This window comes from Oncorhynchus masou, chromosome 32, assembly GCF_036934945.1.
Source record: "Oncorhynchus masou masou isolate Uvic2021 chromosome 32, UVic_Omas_1.1, whole genome shotgun sequence".
Classification (NCBI taxonomy): Eukaryota; Metazoa; Chordata; class Actinopteri; order Salmoniformes; family Salmonidae; genus Oncorhynchus; species Oncorhynchus masou.
The window spans coordinates 45,913,430-45,929,083 of record NC_088243.1 but is presented as its reverse complement, the minus strand read 5'-3'; the positions used below and the strand labels follow the sequence as shown (position 1 = coordinate 45,929,083).

At 45.6% G+C, this 15,654-nt stretch overlaps 1 protein-coding gene across 5 annotated transcripts in view; it reads right to left on the bottom strand.

Moving 5' to 3' along the window:
* LOC135526132 (protein Smaug homolog 1-like) overlaps window positions 1-15,654 on the bottom strand; it is an 81,660-nt gene that overhangs the window by 19,691 nt on the left and 46,315 nt on the right. For 2 of the 5 annotated variants that reach the window (XM_064954249.1, XM_064954251.1), the window contains exons 5-11: window positions 6,039-6,368; window positions 4,442-4,552; window positions 3,002-3,111; window positions 2,404-2,490; window positions 1,140-1,386; window positions 392-477; window positions 77-195 (exon numbers count right to left, since the gene is read on the bottom strand). In XM_064954249.1, coding sequence (XP_064810321.1) covers window positions 77-195; window positions 392-477; window positions 1,140-1,386; window positions 2,404-2,490; window positions 3,002-3,111; window positions 4,442-4,552; window positions 6,039-6,368 — 1,090 coding nt within the window. The remainder of the gene's footprint in view (window positions 1-76; window positions 196-391; window positions 478-1,139; window positions 1,387-2,403; window positions 2,491-3,001; window positions 3,112-4,441; window positions 4,553-6,038; window positions 6,369-15,654) is intronic. The other 3 variants (XM_064954252.1, XM_064954253.1, XM_064954254.1) reach the window with 3 other exon arrangements.

Below are 15,654 nucleotides of genomic sequence, written 5' to 3'. Positions count from 1 at the left end.
TTCACTTTTTCTCTCTCTGCGACCGCCTCACCCTCTCTCTCTGTGCCTATGTGTGTGCGCGCGGTCTATAACCTACCTCCTCTGTGCCCGGTAGCCGGCCATGTCCAAGAGGGTCTTCCTGGGGAAGGAGCGGATCAGCTTCTGCACCTGTTGTTTCCAGGACAACAGTCGCTTCTTCTGAGTCTCTGTGAATGCCTGCGGTTGGGGAGGAGGGTGAGAGGGGGAAGGAGGGGTTGCAGGGCCAAAGAGAAGGAGAGAGCATGACTCAGGGTTTTGCAGTCAGAACATAGAGACGCTCTAATGGGATACATTTCACCCTGGAGCTAAATAAGGGTCCGAAGAAGTGTATAAAGAAAAGTCTTGTCAGTCAGGTGTGTCTGCGCGTGTATACCTCGTGAAGAAGGCACTTGTCAATGAGCTGCAGGTAGGAGTTGATGTTCTCTTCGTCGGGCCTGGACACCAGGAGCTGTGTGCAAACTGGAGAGAGAAAGAGAGGAGAGAGTGAGGCAGGGGGACTTTGATGACACAGCGGGGGTTTGAGCGAAGAGGAAAGCTCAGGGGAAACCTGGCCCCACTGATTTCCATCTTCCACATTTGTTCTGATATGGCCACTGTTTGCTCAGCACATAACACTGACATGGTAATGGAGAGGAAGGGAAGTCAAGAAACCAAAAGGCTCCCTACTAGAATGTTCCTTATACCACCCTTAAAAAGGGGCAATTTCCTCCAAATGTTTTTCATTAGTCCACTTTTGATGCAGTCCCAAAAAGTGTGAATATCAGCATTAAAGTTTTCAAGATATATCGCTTTCAGTCTCCCGATGCCCAAAATGAAGTAAACGCAAAAAGCCTATAATGTTGTCTTTTGCGTCATCAGACACAGGCTTTCTGTCAGGCTAGCTCTGACGCTCTCATGTGCAAAATAATGATATTTTGACACCACATCGATGGTGGACTGGTGAGCAAGATATGAAAATAGTTTAAAATTTAAATACCCCTTTTATTTTGACCACATTGTGATCCCAGGTGTTCGGTTTCTTTCAGTGCAGTCTCTCAGCAGCACCTACAGCAAATGTGTTGTGCGTAGGACAACTTTACGTCAACTTCACTTCCCAACCTACGGGACTAGATCCTCTGTACCTTTGCCCATGACGCGGGTGAACTGGCCGGGGATGTCCCCCTCGGCGATGAGTGTGGTCCCCGTCTCCCCCTCCCCTCCTCCCGGGGCGGCACTGCTCTTCACCTCTGGGCTCAACAGGGGCCTGTGTGCGGTCGAGGAGGGCGAGCTGGGGGACGACTCATCGCTGGCCACCGCCTTGATGGGCGTCAGGATCATCTGGTGGAGCTCGGCGAGAGGGCCACGCAGGTTACCGCCCTCCAACACATCCTGGGAGAGGGAGAGAGTGAGGGGGAAAAAGAATACAAGAAAGTGATAGAGAAAGTTAAGAGAGTGACAAGAGAATAAAGGAATGAGAAAGGAAAGAGAGGTCACAAAGATGAGGGAAAAGAGAGGAGTGAAAAGAAAGGAGAAGGTAGGTATAGCAGGGAGGAAGTCAAATCAGCATGATTCATATGAAGGCGCTTCTTTAACATCGAAGACACACATCAGTGGCTGGTACGCGTGGAAGCCTGCAAGATGCTAAATGTGTTTATGCTAATTAACGGTCAATTACCCTGAGACCGGCAGTCTTTTGCATGACATTAACCTGGCATACAAAATATCATGACCACCACAGCCCTAGATGATACCAAAACAGTTCCGGACCGTTACAGTAAGGAGGCAAATATGCATATTCCTATTCAGAGGAGAAGCATTCTAGAAGTCTATGTCGGAGTCCTCTCTACACCAGCAGCTGTCAGGTGGGCGACGGGATACCAGCAATGAGATGACGAGGGAAAGTGGTTCTAAAAATACATGCACGTTTCGCTCCTATCCTGTCTGCTTCTCAAAATGAAAGGAGAGCTTCCAAGGGCCCTCACTTGGACATCTTCCTAGTATTGTTTTCACCAATCTTTCCCACTACGTGCAGAGGGAAGGAAGAAGTCGAACAGAGGAAAAAAAGAACGAGCAACTGTCCTAACTTCAGCTGACTGACCCTTTAGAAAGGAAGTCAAAAGCTGACCCCATTTGTCCGCCTATTCCGCTCAATCCCGATCGCAAAAATCAACCCCTAGACCCTACGCACTCACAGATCTGAGAGGGTTTGACTGGTGTAAGCAATATGGTAACCGCGCAACTTGTTCATAACGATATTGCTTATACTGTACCTATCAAATCCTCTTAGATTGCCACAAGTGCACAGGGTGTAGGGTTTAGAGGTTGATTTGGGATTGGGCCTCCAGACATTGTAGAAGCTTTGTGACAATTCACTCAACCTAAAAGTTGACAACTTGCACCGCTGACCTTCTCTAGGCAACGCAGCATTTTCTGACGCTCCTTCAGCTTCTGAATGCTGATCACTATCTTGTGCCGTGCCCCTTTGGTGACATTCTGCAGAAGAAAAACACAACGACATGTTAAATACACAGTGAAACTAATAATGAATAACTCAAAGTGTTGAAACTGAAAATGTCTATCATTTTACTTAAAGCCTGCGGTTATAATTTTTATTTGACCTTTATTTCTATCTAGGCAAGTCAGTTAACACATTCTTATTTTTTAATGACGGCCTAGGAACAGTGGGTTAACTGCCTGTTCAGAGGCAGAACGACAGATTTGTACCTTGTCAGCTCGGGGATTTGAACTTGCAACCTTTCAGTTACTAGTCCAACGCTCTAACCACTAGGCTACCCTGCCGCCCCAATGATTTTTAACTTGTTATAAGAACGAATGAGCCGTTATAATGTCTTATTTGTAACGTTTAAAATACTGGTTCATGTCTATCAGCTCTTTGAAGGCAGTGACTTTCAATGCCCTAACATTTGCTGTTGCATTCCTAGTACATTTACCTTAGGTATTCCCATAGTTAGAATAAGCCATCTATGCTCTGGTTACTACTGACCTGTGATTCCAGCTGCTGTTCGGTCAGTGACATCATCTCGTCATAAGTCATGGTGGAGAAGAGCGCCGCATATTTGTGGAGACGGAGGCTTTTCAACCAGGCTGGCACATCTGTAGGCACACACACACACACGTCAGACCAATGTCACATGTCTAGGGCACAGCTGGAGTAAGTCAGGGACCTATGACATCACAGATGGGGTAGTGTCCTCCTTTCTGGTAATCCCTCTCACCATTAAAACTGGCCTAATGGCTCAGGGGTGTCCGAAATGGAACCCTATTCCCTATTAAATACTTTATTTTAGACCAGGGCCCATAGAGCTCTGGTCAAAAGTAGTGCACTATATAATGTGGCATTTTGGAACCCTGCAACTCTAACCTTTCCTGTCAAGGCTGTGACGTAAACATTGATACAAGACACCACCTCATATTTTGGTCGCCATCTGAGAGAGTTTTGGTTCTATGACCATTAGCTGACTAGAAGCGTAAAAAGGAAAATTATACCGCTCGCTATGGTTGTTATGTGGTGAGAGTGCAAATGTCAATTCACTTAGCGGTCTTTCACTTTACTGCTTTAAAAAAATCATGTTTCATTGCCACTTCATAATTGGTATCATTGAATTTTAACAGTGTACTTCACAACTGGATGTAAACGATAGGCTCTAAACAAAGAATAAAATGGCCTTTCTTTCAAAATCTTTGACCCTAAGCCAAGACGTACAAATCTAGAAACCGCCACTGTTAGCAGGAGGGACCGTTCAGGACCCGTATTCAGAGTGTCTTGGCGTAGGAGTGCTGATATACGATCAGTTTGCGTTTTATATCGTAATGAATAAGAGTATACGGACAGGACGACGGACCTGATCCTTAAATCAGCACTCCTACGCTGAGACACGTCTGGAATATAGGTGATGGATGGAACGCTTTGGGGAACTAATGTTTATATTGTTAACGCTTAGCAATGCTTAGTAATCTCTACTCAAAGAACTCTGGTGGGAGTTGACTGTAAATATACTGGTGTTTTTTTTTATTAACCCCCCCCCCCCCAACAACCACAAACAGGCGAGTCATCTCACTCTTCCTGTAGATAGCTACGGTGAAGTTAAGTTCAGGGTCATGTTCATTAGGCACCCAATGGAAGGAAATGGACCGAAACAGGGAGGGAACTACCTGGACTACAAAACACAAAATGTTCCATTTCAGTTGTAAAACATTTTCAAACATTGTGTGCCCTAATGAACATGACCCAGAAGACGACTTGGACGCTCTGACAGTTATCTTTCGAGAATTTTACTTGTCAGAGGGGGATGTGGTGCCAAGAAACGTTACTGTACTGTATGCAGGCAGGCAGGGACTGTTTTTGAATATCAGTCTGGATAAGGGGCATTTGCTGAACTAATACGTGTCAATGGTAGTGAGGGTCAAGCAGTGATTCCCCTACCATTGTAAAGCTGGGGCAGGCCCCCCTGCCCAACTCTGTTGGTCCCCAGAGGGCCTGGATGTTGCTTTGGGGGCCTTTGCGCCACGCCTGGACAATAATCTAAGGGAAAGACTGGGGTAAAGAAGTGGGGAAACTTGTGAAAATGCTTCAGCCGGCATCAACTATAAAGCCCCCGACTGATGTTAAGTGATCAGGTCACACACACCATTTATGGAGTGATATTAATTCCAACATACATTTGATCTGAATTCATTCATTTTGAATTTGTATTCATAAATTGAATCAACTTGTGCAACGCAAAGTAAAAAAATATTGAATTCAAATTCAGAATACAAATTCTAAAATGATTAAATCCGGATAACATTTCTGTTGGCACTAATATCACCCCATACACCTTTCCTCAAAACCAAATAACCAAACAATTCACACAACTATCCCAATGAAAAACCAACATCGGCTTAAAACGAAAGTTAAGGCTATCACTCAACCAAAACCCATCATTTCATGATATCACGTACATTTGTCTTCAGGGTTATATGGGGTATATGAACCAGATGTCACTGTATGTCTGTGTCAGGTCCTGAGACTGAGCATGCGACAGGGTCTAAAAGAAAGCCACCCCTGAAAGATGTCACCGGAGACTGACTGGAGCATGTTTGCTTGTGTCCTGTCTGTGCCCCGCCGTTGCTACTGTAGTCAAGACTTATCCAAGCCCTTAACATGAGCGGCAGTGGTGCATAACAACTGAAAATACCATGCGACAGGTGTCTTGTTTCCTGTTTCCACGTTCACTCAAATATGTGCACAGACAAGACATCAGAGATAGGTCTAATAAGTGACGAAACCATAGAATGTGATATTTTGAAGTATGTACAAAAAAATAAAAAATCCACAAAGTACCATTGATGTGACCAATGTTGTGCTTTTCTGTAGGCTACATTCAGAATTATGTGACAACAGATGGGATGTTCATTTCTATGAAAGGGAAGCTGGGGGAAGGGGTGGCTTGTGAACACCTGGAGAAAAGCAAGTTGCTTGTTTGATCACTACACTATAAATTGAGAATTGATATTCCCCCATAATGTTTTCCAGGAACTCCTTTCAAACCATATGTTTGCTGTGTGAGGGACAGAAAAGAAGAGCAAGGAGGGAGATGTGGTTTCTCGCAGGGTGAAGCGATCTGTTTTGTTTGGACAGTTTGTGTTTCTTTTGTGAAAGAACACTCATGACCCTTGGTAACCTCTGGATCAATTGTTGATTGATTAGTTTGGTTGCCCCTCCCCCTCCCTCAATTACACCTCTTCAACATTAACCTCCTCAGACCAGGACAAAAGCTCTGTTGGACTGACACTGTGTCTGATATTTAGAATTTTGAACATTTTAAATCAATGACCAGATCACTACACTACAAATCTAACTGCCAAAAGCAGGGTGGGGGGGGCAGCATTGGTCACCTCAAAACAAACAATCGATAAGGGACATGCTGAAGTGAACACCCTCCACTCTCCTAGTCCCCAGCCCCCATGGCTGCCTCCTCCATGCTACTCTGTCCACTGTGCCTAAGCTACGCATGACAGCGGTGGAGTACCGAACTCACCCCTCATGCAGCTGCCCTCCTCGTGGAATGTGCTGCTGCGGTGCAAGCCTCCTCCATCCTCCAGGTGCTCACTGCCGCCGCTGCCCGACGACGCTACGCTGCTCTGAGGGGAGAGGGGAGCGTGGTGAGGGTCGGTGGGGGCCAGCCCCAGCCCTCCTCCTCCCCGGGGACCGCGTAGGTCCTCCTGGGAGATCCAACCATGACCCAGGCCCAGGGCTTGGCCGCCCGACAAGGAGGAGGAACTGGCCAAGGAGCAGCCGCTCATCGGGGGGGTGAGGGACACCGAGCGCTTCAGGGGACTGTGCTGCCCGCCGCCACCGCCGGACAGGACTGCAAGATACACACAAGAGACAGAGGGAGGCCCAGACTGTTAGAAAGGGGCTCAGCGGTCTGTTTACCATGATACTACTATGACAACACACTGTGTTAGCTAGAGAACTAGTAGGGACATATGGACAGATGGGCATGGTGAGGCCCAGACCAGACATGAGCCTTAGCCCCCTGCTCAACTTTGATACGGTAATCAATGTAGTGATGACAACACCCATTCACAATACACGGTTCTCCAGCCAGAAGTCTCTGTCTGCACCAGAAGGAAGTAGGCTAGTGGTGATGGAGCTCTAGTTAGAAGTGAAAGCAGCTTTTCAGTCAGAGCGTCTGGATTATGGAACACACAGCCAATCAGTGTGAGAGAGTACAGTACCGTTGCTAGCTTTCAGGAACGCCTGAAAAAGTGGCTAAAGGCAAACCAGTCATGTGAACATGAAGACACTTCGACTCAAGATTTCAGATACTGTAGGACCAAGAGACATTTAAACACTGATGTAATATTATAATTACATAGTCTATTGTTGTGTGTGTGTGTGTGTGAGAGATATACAGTTGAAGTCAGAAGTTTACATACATTTAAACTCAGTTTTTCACAATTCCTGACATTTAATCCTAGTAAAAATTCCCTATCTAAGGTCAGTTAGGATCACCACTTTATTTTAAGAATGTGAAATGTCAGAAAAATAGTAGAGAGAATGATTTATTTCAGCTTTTATTTATTTCATCACATTCCCAGTGGGTCAGAAGTTTACATACACTCAATTAGTATTTGGTAGCATTGCCTTTAAATGGTTTAACTTGGGTCAAACATTACGGTAGCGCGTCCACAAGCTTCCCACAATAAGTTGGGTGAATTTTGGTCCATTCCTCCTGACAGAGCTGGTGTAAATGAGTCAGGTTTGTAGGCTTCCTTGCTCGCACACGCTTTTTCAGTTCTGCCCACAAACTTTCTATAGGATTGAGGTCAAGACTTTGTGATGGCCACTCCAATACCTTGACTTTGTTGTCCTTAAGCCATTTTGCCACAACTTTGGAAGTATGCTTGCGGTCATTGTCCATTTGGAAGACCCATTTGCGACTAAGCTTTAACTTCCTGACTGATGTCTTGAGATGTTGCTTCAATATATCTACCTACTTTTCCTGCCTCATGATGCCATCTATTTTGTGAAGTGCACCAGGCCCTCCTGCAGCAAAGCACCCCACAACATGATGCGGCTACCCCCGTGCTTCACATTTGGGATGGTGTTCTTCGGCTTGGAAGCCTCCCCCTTTTTCCTCCAAACAAAACAATGGTCATTATGTCCAAACAGTTCAATTTTTGCTTCATCAGACCAGAGGACATTTCTCCAAAAACTATGATCTTTGTGCCTATGTGCAGTTGCAAACTGTAGTCTGGCTTTTTTATGGCGGTTTTGGAGCAGTGGCTTCTTCCTTGCTGAGCGGCCTTTCAGGTTATGTCGATATAGGACTCATTTTTACTGTGGATATAGATACATTTGTACCTGTTTCCTCCAGCATCTTCACAAAGCAGATGTCCTAACCGACTTGCCAAAACTATAGTTTGTTAACAATACATTTGTGGATTGGTTGAAAAACTAGTTATAATGACTCCAACCTCAGTGTATGTAAACTTCCGACTTCAACTGTGTGTGTGATATATATATATATATATAGATATATGAGAGAGAGAAAGATACAAAATGATGTGAAAACCCCTTTCAAATTAGTGGATTCGTTGCTGACAGGTGTATATATAAAAAATAAAATTGAGCGAGCACACAGCCATGCAAGTGACTTTCAACGTGGCACAATTGTAGGTTGCCAACATCAAATTTCTGCCCTGCTTGAGCTGCCCCGGTCAACTGTAAGTGCTGTTATTGTGAGGTGGAAATGTCTAAGAGCAACAACGGCTCAGCAGCAAGGAGGCCACACAAGCGCACAGAAAGGGACTGCCGAGTGCTGAGGCGTTTAGCGCGTAAAACTATGTTCTCGGGTGCAACACTCACTACCGAGTTCTAAACTGCCTCTGGAAGCAACTTCAACACAAGAACTGTTCGTTGGGAGCTTCATGAAATGGATGTACATGACCGAGAAGCCACACACAAGCCTAAGATCACCATGCGCAACACCAAGCGTCAGCTAGAATGGTGTAAAGCTCGCCATCATTGGACTCTCTGGATTATTGAATCACGCTTCACCATCTGGCAGTCCGACGGACAAATCTGGGTTTGGCGGATGCCATGAGAACGCTACCTGCCCGAATGCATAGTGCCAACTGTTAAGTTTGGTGGAGGAGGAATAATAGCTAGGCCCCTTAGTTCCAGTGAAGGGAAATCTTAATGCTATAAGCATTCACTGACATTGTGGACGATTCTGTGCTTCCAACTTTGTGGCAACAGTTTGGGGAAGGCCCTTTCCTGTTTCAACATGACAATGCCCCCGCACACAAAGCGAGGTCCATACAGAAATGGTTTGTCGAGATCGGTGTGGAAGAACTTGACTGGCCTGCATAGAGCCCTGACCTCTACCCCGTTGAAAACCTTTGGGATGAATTGGAACGCCGACTGCGAGCCAGGCCTAATTGCCCAACATCAGTGCTCGACCTCACTACTGCTTGTTTTATACATAGATATTTTAATAGTGTGTTACATTGTAGCATTGTATTGATGTACTGATGTTGATGGTTCTCCGCCCAGGGACTACAGATTAACTTTTGCTATAGCTAAATCTGGTGCAATGGCATGTTGTACATGGTCCCTGACAAATAAACAAAAAAATAAGCATGCTGCATACTCAAAGTTGTGTGGTTAGGGGGCTAGCTACTGCGGGTGGGGTGGTGGTGGCGTAGGGTGTTGTATTACGAGAATTAGAATCCCGCTTCAAGTCGACACAGCCTGCCTTGTGTTCAAACGGTTGTCTACCTTCTAACAACATTTCTGTAGTTAAGACAGAGACCTAGAGAATCACTCCCGATTAAAACAAACGTTCCCTCCTAAAAACTGATCCGAGGGCAGCTGGCTTTGAAACTTCAGCTTTTGCATTTAATAAACTGTTCCCAGGCCAGCCTCTGTGGAACTTCATGGCAAAGGGGCGGCAGGTAGCCTAGTGGTTAGAGTGTTGGGCCAGTAACCGGAAGGTTGCTTGACTGAATCCCCGAACTGACAAGGTAAAAATCTGTTGTTCTGTTCCTAGGCCGTCATTGTAAATAAGAATTTGTCCTTAACTGACTTGCCTAGTAAAATAAAAAAAAATAGAAGCCAGGTCACACAAAACCTGTCCCATTTGTGAGTGAGATAGATATATATATATATCACATATCTTCTAGAAGAAGCTAGATGATGTACAGGAGAGCACTTTGTGCCGCCCGCCAGTCTCTTTCTCTCCCTATATACGGCACCACTAACTGTGTTGGCCTGGCTATGTATAGGACTTCACGGGCTGATTTAAAATAGGTTCCCAGCTAACATTACATGCTCCAGTCCCTAAATATTAGCCATTTTCCTTACATACAGACTCTCCACAAAGGCTACCCTACATGGGTAAGGGATGGGGCTAGGGAGGTACAGTGCGGTGAAAGATGGGGAGGAATGATTTTATGTGAAAATTATTATACCAAAATGTGAGGACAACAATTCACCTGACAAGACTGAATCCAAACATTACTCTGTTGATTTTACATGTATTTTACATTTACTGTACTTTTCACCGCATTTGTTGATAACTATATCTGAAAATACTCTGGATACCATGACAAGAATATTCCTGGAAAATGTGACTCGTTTCAGGAAACTAGTCATGTGTCGCACGTCACTACTTCACATGAAAGGTATTTGAAAGCGTTTTTTTGTGTGGCAGAAATGCCTTTTGGTACATGTGAACTTTCACGTGCCTTAATAACAAACTTGTAATGCCATTTGTAAATACGGATACAATTATTAACTTACAAGCCTAGTTGGTTTAGCCACAGAAAAAGTCAGAAACCTTCACGCTATCAATAATTGGCTAAGATAATAGATGGGTTGGACTGCAAGACACACACACTGGATTGGCCTGCCATGTAGCATGCTTCTGTCTATAACATGAGCTGCTCAGCGTGAGTAGACAATCCATTCAACTGCAGCTTTTTTGAAAGATATCACGAAGAACTGCAATGAAGAAGTTGATCGAGTTTTGAAATTAGCGGAATGCCCGGTGGAAGCAGAGTATGATAGCTAAGGAAATTCTGGCTTTTAATTGCAAATATGGGGTGGGAGTCGAAAAGAGAAAATACAGAAGGCTGTTGTATAAAATGGATTACATCTTCAAACTAAGGGCAACCATGGCATCCGTGACAGAGAGGGAGAAGCGTTCATCCATGTATACGGGTAAGAGTCTAGCTAGCTACATTTTCAGATCTTACATGTTTCTAATTTTGTCAGAAAATAATTTATTGCAAGTTATAGCGTACAGTTAGCTAGCCAGGTAACGTTAGCCGGCTGACACACTTGCTAACGTTACGTGTATAATCTGTGCAGTAATATTATTTGTATCTCAGAAAGCAATTTGCATTGGTAGTTATAGCCTAACGTTAGCTAGCTAACATTGAACCTTGTTGGTTAACTTTAGTTTTCCGCAGATTCATGCATAGTAGTAACATTGTAAATTGGGATTATGGTTCATTTTTTAGCTAGCTAGCTACATGTCTAAACAAGGCGGCACTATGCAAGTAACCATTTCAATGTACTATTTACACCTTCTGTAACCTGGGCATGTGACAAATAAACGTAGACTATATTTGACGACAACTGTCTTCTGCTTTAGAGTGTCTCCCCCTTTGAAGTGGGGGATTACCGCGGTAGCTTTCCAATCTTTGGGAATCTCAGACGATACAAAAGAGAGGTTGAACAGAATAGAAAGGGAGGGTCCAGAATAAAAAGGGAGGGTCCAGATTGTCTAGCCCAACTGATTTGTAGGGGTCCAGATTTTGCAGCTCTTTCAGGACATCAGCTATCCTGATTTGGGTGAAGGAGAAATGCGTGAGGCTTGGGCAAGTTGCTGTGGGGAGTGCAGGGCTGTTAACCTGGGTAGGGGTAGCCAGGTGGAAAGCATGGCCAGATGTAGAAAATTGCATGTTGAAATTCTCAATTATCGTGGATTTATCGGTGGTGACAGTGTTTCCTAGCCTCAGTGCAGTGGGCAGCTGGGAGGAGGTGCTCTTATTCTCCATGGACTTTACAGTGTCCCAGAACATTTTGGAGTTTGCTACAGGATGCACATTTCTGCTTGAAAAAGCTAACCTTAGCGTTCCTAACTGCCTGTGTATATTGGTTCCTAACTTCCCTGAAAAGTTGCATATCACAGGGGCTATTCGATGCTAATGCATAAAGCCACAGGATGTTTTGTGCTGGTCAAGGGCAGTCAGGTCTGCAAAGAACCAAGGGCTATATCTGTTCCTGGTTGTACATTTTTTGAAAGGGGCATGCTTATTTAAGACGGTGAGGAGGGCATTTTTAAAGAATGACCAGGCATCCTCTACTGGCAGGATGATATCCTTCCAGGATACCCGGGCCAGTTTGATTAGAAAGGCCTGCTCGCAGAAGTGTTTTAGGGAGCGTTAGACAGAGATGAGGGGTGTGCCCGTGTTTACGGATTTGGGGTTGTACCTGGTGGGTTCATTGATCATTTGTGTGAGATTGAGGGCATCAAGCTTAGATCGTAGGATGGCCAGGGTGTTAAGCAAGTCTCAGTTTAGGTCACCTAGCAGCACGAGCTCTGAAGATGGATTGGGGGGAGGGGGAAATCAGTTCACATATGGTGTCCAGGGCACAGCTGGGGGCAGAGGGTGATCTATAGCAAGCAGCAACGGAGAGAGACTTGTTTCTGGAAAGGTGGATTTTTAAAAGTAGAAACTCGCATTGTTTAGGCACAGACCTAGATAGTATGACAGAACTCTGCATGCTCTCTCTGTAGTAGATTGCAACACTGCCCCCTTTGGCAGATCTATCTGGTTGGAAGATGTAGTCAGGGATGGAAATTTCAGGGTTTTTGGTAGTCTTCCTGAGCCAGGATTCAGACACGGCTAGGGCATCCGGGTTGGCAGAGTGTGCTAGGGCAGTAAATAAAACAAACTTAGGGAGGAGGCTTCTAATGTTAACATGCATGAAACCAAGGCTTTTACGGTTACAGAAGTCAACAAAAGATGGCGCCTGGGAGTGGAGCTAGGCACTGCAGGGCCTGGATTAACCTCCACATCACCAGAGGAACAAAGTAGGAGAAAGATAAGGGTACGGCTAAAGGCTAAAAGAACTGGTTGGCGAGTACGTTCGGAACAGAGTAAAAGGAGCAGATTTCTGGGCACGGTAGAGTAGATTTAAGGCATAATGTACAGACAAAGGTATGGTAGGATGTGAATAAAGTGGGGGTAAACATGTGTATAGAGTGACAATGAAAGAGATATTGCCTCTAGAAATATCATTTAAACCAGGTGATGTCATCGCATGTATGGTAGGTGGAACTAAAGTGTTAATTAAGGCGTATTGAGCAGGGCTACAGGCTCTACAGTGAAATAAGGCAATATTCACTAACCAAAACAGCAATGGACTAGCCATATTGACGTTAGCGGGAGGCATGCGTAGCCGAGTCCAGTGAGTGTCTTCAGGCAGCTAGCAAGTTAGCAGAGAGACCTTGGAGGGATGTTGCGATGAACGAAAGTTTGTTGTGCCCCCCCGTGCTATTACGTTGGCAGACAGATCAGCAGGGCTCCGTGTGGAAAAACCAGGCCAATTGGCAAAATAGGTATGGTGGCCAAAGCATTTGTCCGATGAGCCTCTTAAACTAACAGTCCGATGTGCTCTGGACAGCTTGCATGCCGCGGTTAGCAGGCTAACAGATGGGCATTCAGGGGACGATGCGACGGCGGAGCCAGTTGAGAAAACCCCCTCAGGCAAATCAAGTCATTGGTCCAGTTGTGATGGGTTGCCGGGGGTCCGGGTCAGTTGGCAAAATAGGTATTGTAGCCCAGGGAGTGGCTGATGGGCTTCTTTGGCTAGCTGGGAGATAGGCCTGGCAGGGCTAGCTCCAGGCTAATTGGTTCTTGCTTCGGGACATGGACGTTAGCCAGGAGCGGCCACTCGGATAGCAGCTAGCTACCTGTGATGATCCATGTGAAGAATTTTCTTTTAAAAAAAGGTTCAGAGCTTGCGGTAGGAATTCGGAGATATGGAGAAAAATACGTCCGATTCGCTCTGGTTTGAGTTGCGTTGGGCAGTTGTGCGTGCTAGAGGTAGCTGATGACCGCTAGCAGTGGCTAGCTGACTACTAGCTAGTTAGCTGACTCGCTTCTGTTGGGGTTCCGGTTCAGAAGACGGATCAGCAGTTAGTAGTTACTGTCTTGTCTCATCGCTACAACTCCCGTACGGGCTCGGGAGAGACAAAGATCGAGAGCCATGCGCCCTCCGAAACACAACCCAACCAAGCCGCACTGCTTCTTAACAGCGCGCACCCAACCCGGAAGCCAGCCGCACCAATGTGTCCGAGGAAACACCGTACACCTAGCGACCTGGTCAGTGTACACTGCGCCTGGCCCTCCACAGGAGTCGCTAGTGCACGATGAGACAAGGATATCCCTACCAGCCAAACCATCCCTAACCCGGACGACGCTAGGCCAATTGTGCGTCGCCCCATGGACCTCCCGGTCGCGACAGAGCCATAGACCACTGCGCCACACATTTTGCATCTCCTGGCTTCCACCTAAGCCACTGATGCTGACATTTGGAAAAACTACATTTTTAAAAGTATAATAAATCCATGTAATATAGCCTACACCTTTACAACAAATCCATTGTTTATTTTAGACAGGTGTAAATAAAATCAACCATGTTTGAAAATATCCAGACTTCTGGGACTGCTCAAAGACGGGACTGGTAACCCTCAGATTGCGTCTCTAACCTGCTCACATTAAACAAGCGTCGATGAAGACCGCGCACCCGGAGTAGTCAACGACATGGGTATTTTGTCTCCGATTCAAAAAGTTGTCTGGGACAGGTAAATAAGGGCCAAAATCATGTTGTGTACACCTGGCTTAATGTACAGTTGTGGCCAAAAGATTTGAGAATGACACAAATATACATTTTCAAAGTCTGCTGCCTCAGTTTGTATGATGGCAATTTGCATATACTCCAGAATGTTATGAAGAGTGATCAGATGAATTGCAAAGTCCCCCTTTGCCATGCAAAGGAACTGAATCCCCCAAAAACATTTCCACTGCATTTCAGCCCTGCCACAAAAGGACCAGCTGACATGTCAGTGACTCTCTCGTTAACTCAGGTGTGAGTGTTGACGAGGACAAGGCTGGAGATCACTCTGTCATGCTGATTGAGTTCGAATAACAGACTGGAAGTTTCAAAAGGAGGGTGGTGCTTGGAAACATTGTTCTTCCTCTGTCAACCATGGTTACCTGCAAGGAAACACGTGCCGTCATCATTGTTTTGCACAAAAAGGGCTTCACAGGCAAGGATATTGCTGCCAGTAAGATTGCGCCTAAATCAACCATTTATTGGATCATCAAGAACTTCAAGGAGAGCGGTTCAATTCTTGTGAAGAAGGCTTCAGGGCGCCCAAGAAAGTCCAGCAAGCGCCAGGACCATCTCCTAAAGTTGATTCAGCTGCGGGATCGGGGCACCACCAGTACAGAGCTTGCTCAGGAATGGCAGCAGGCAGGTGTGAGTGCATCTGCACGCACAGTGAGGCAAAGCCTTTTGGAGGATGACCTGGTGTCAAGAAGGGCAGCAAAGAAGCCACTTCTCTCCAGGAAAAACATTAGGGACAGACTGATATTCTGCAAAAGGTACAGGGATTGGACTGCTGAGGACTAGGGTACATTTTCGCTGATGAATCCCCTTTCCGATTGTTTGGGGCATCTGGAAAAAAGCTTGTCCGGAGAAGACAAGGTGAGCACTACCATCAGTCCTGTGTCATGCCAACAGTAAAGCATCCTGAGACCATTCATGTGTGGGGTTGCTTTTCAGCCAAGGGAGTAGGTTCACTCACAATTTTGCCTAAGAACACAGCCATGAATAAAGAATGGTACCAACACATCCTCCGCTTTTTCCAGCATGAGCACCTTGCCATAAGGAAAAAGTGATAATTAAGTGGCTCGGGGAACAAAACATTGATATTTTTGGGTCCATGGCCAGGAAACTCCCCAGACCTTAATCCCATTGAGAACTTGTGGTCAATCCTCAATAGGCAGGTGGACAAACAAAAACCCACAAATTCTGACAAACTCCAAGCATTGATTATGCAAGAA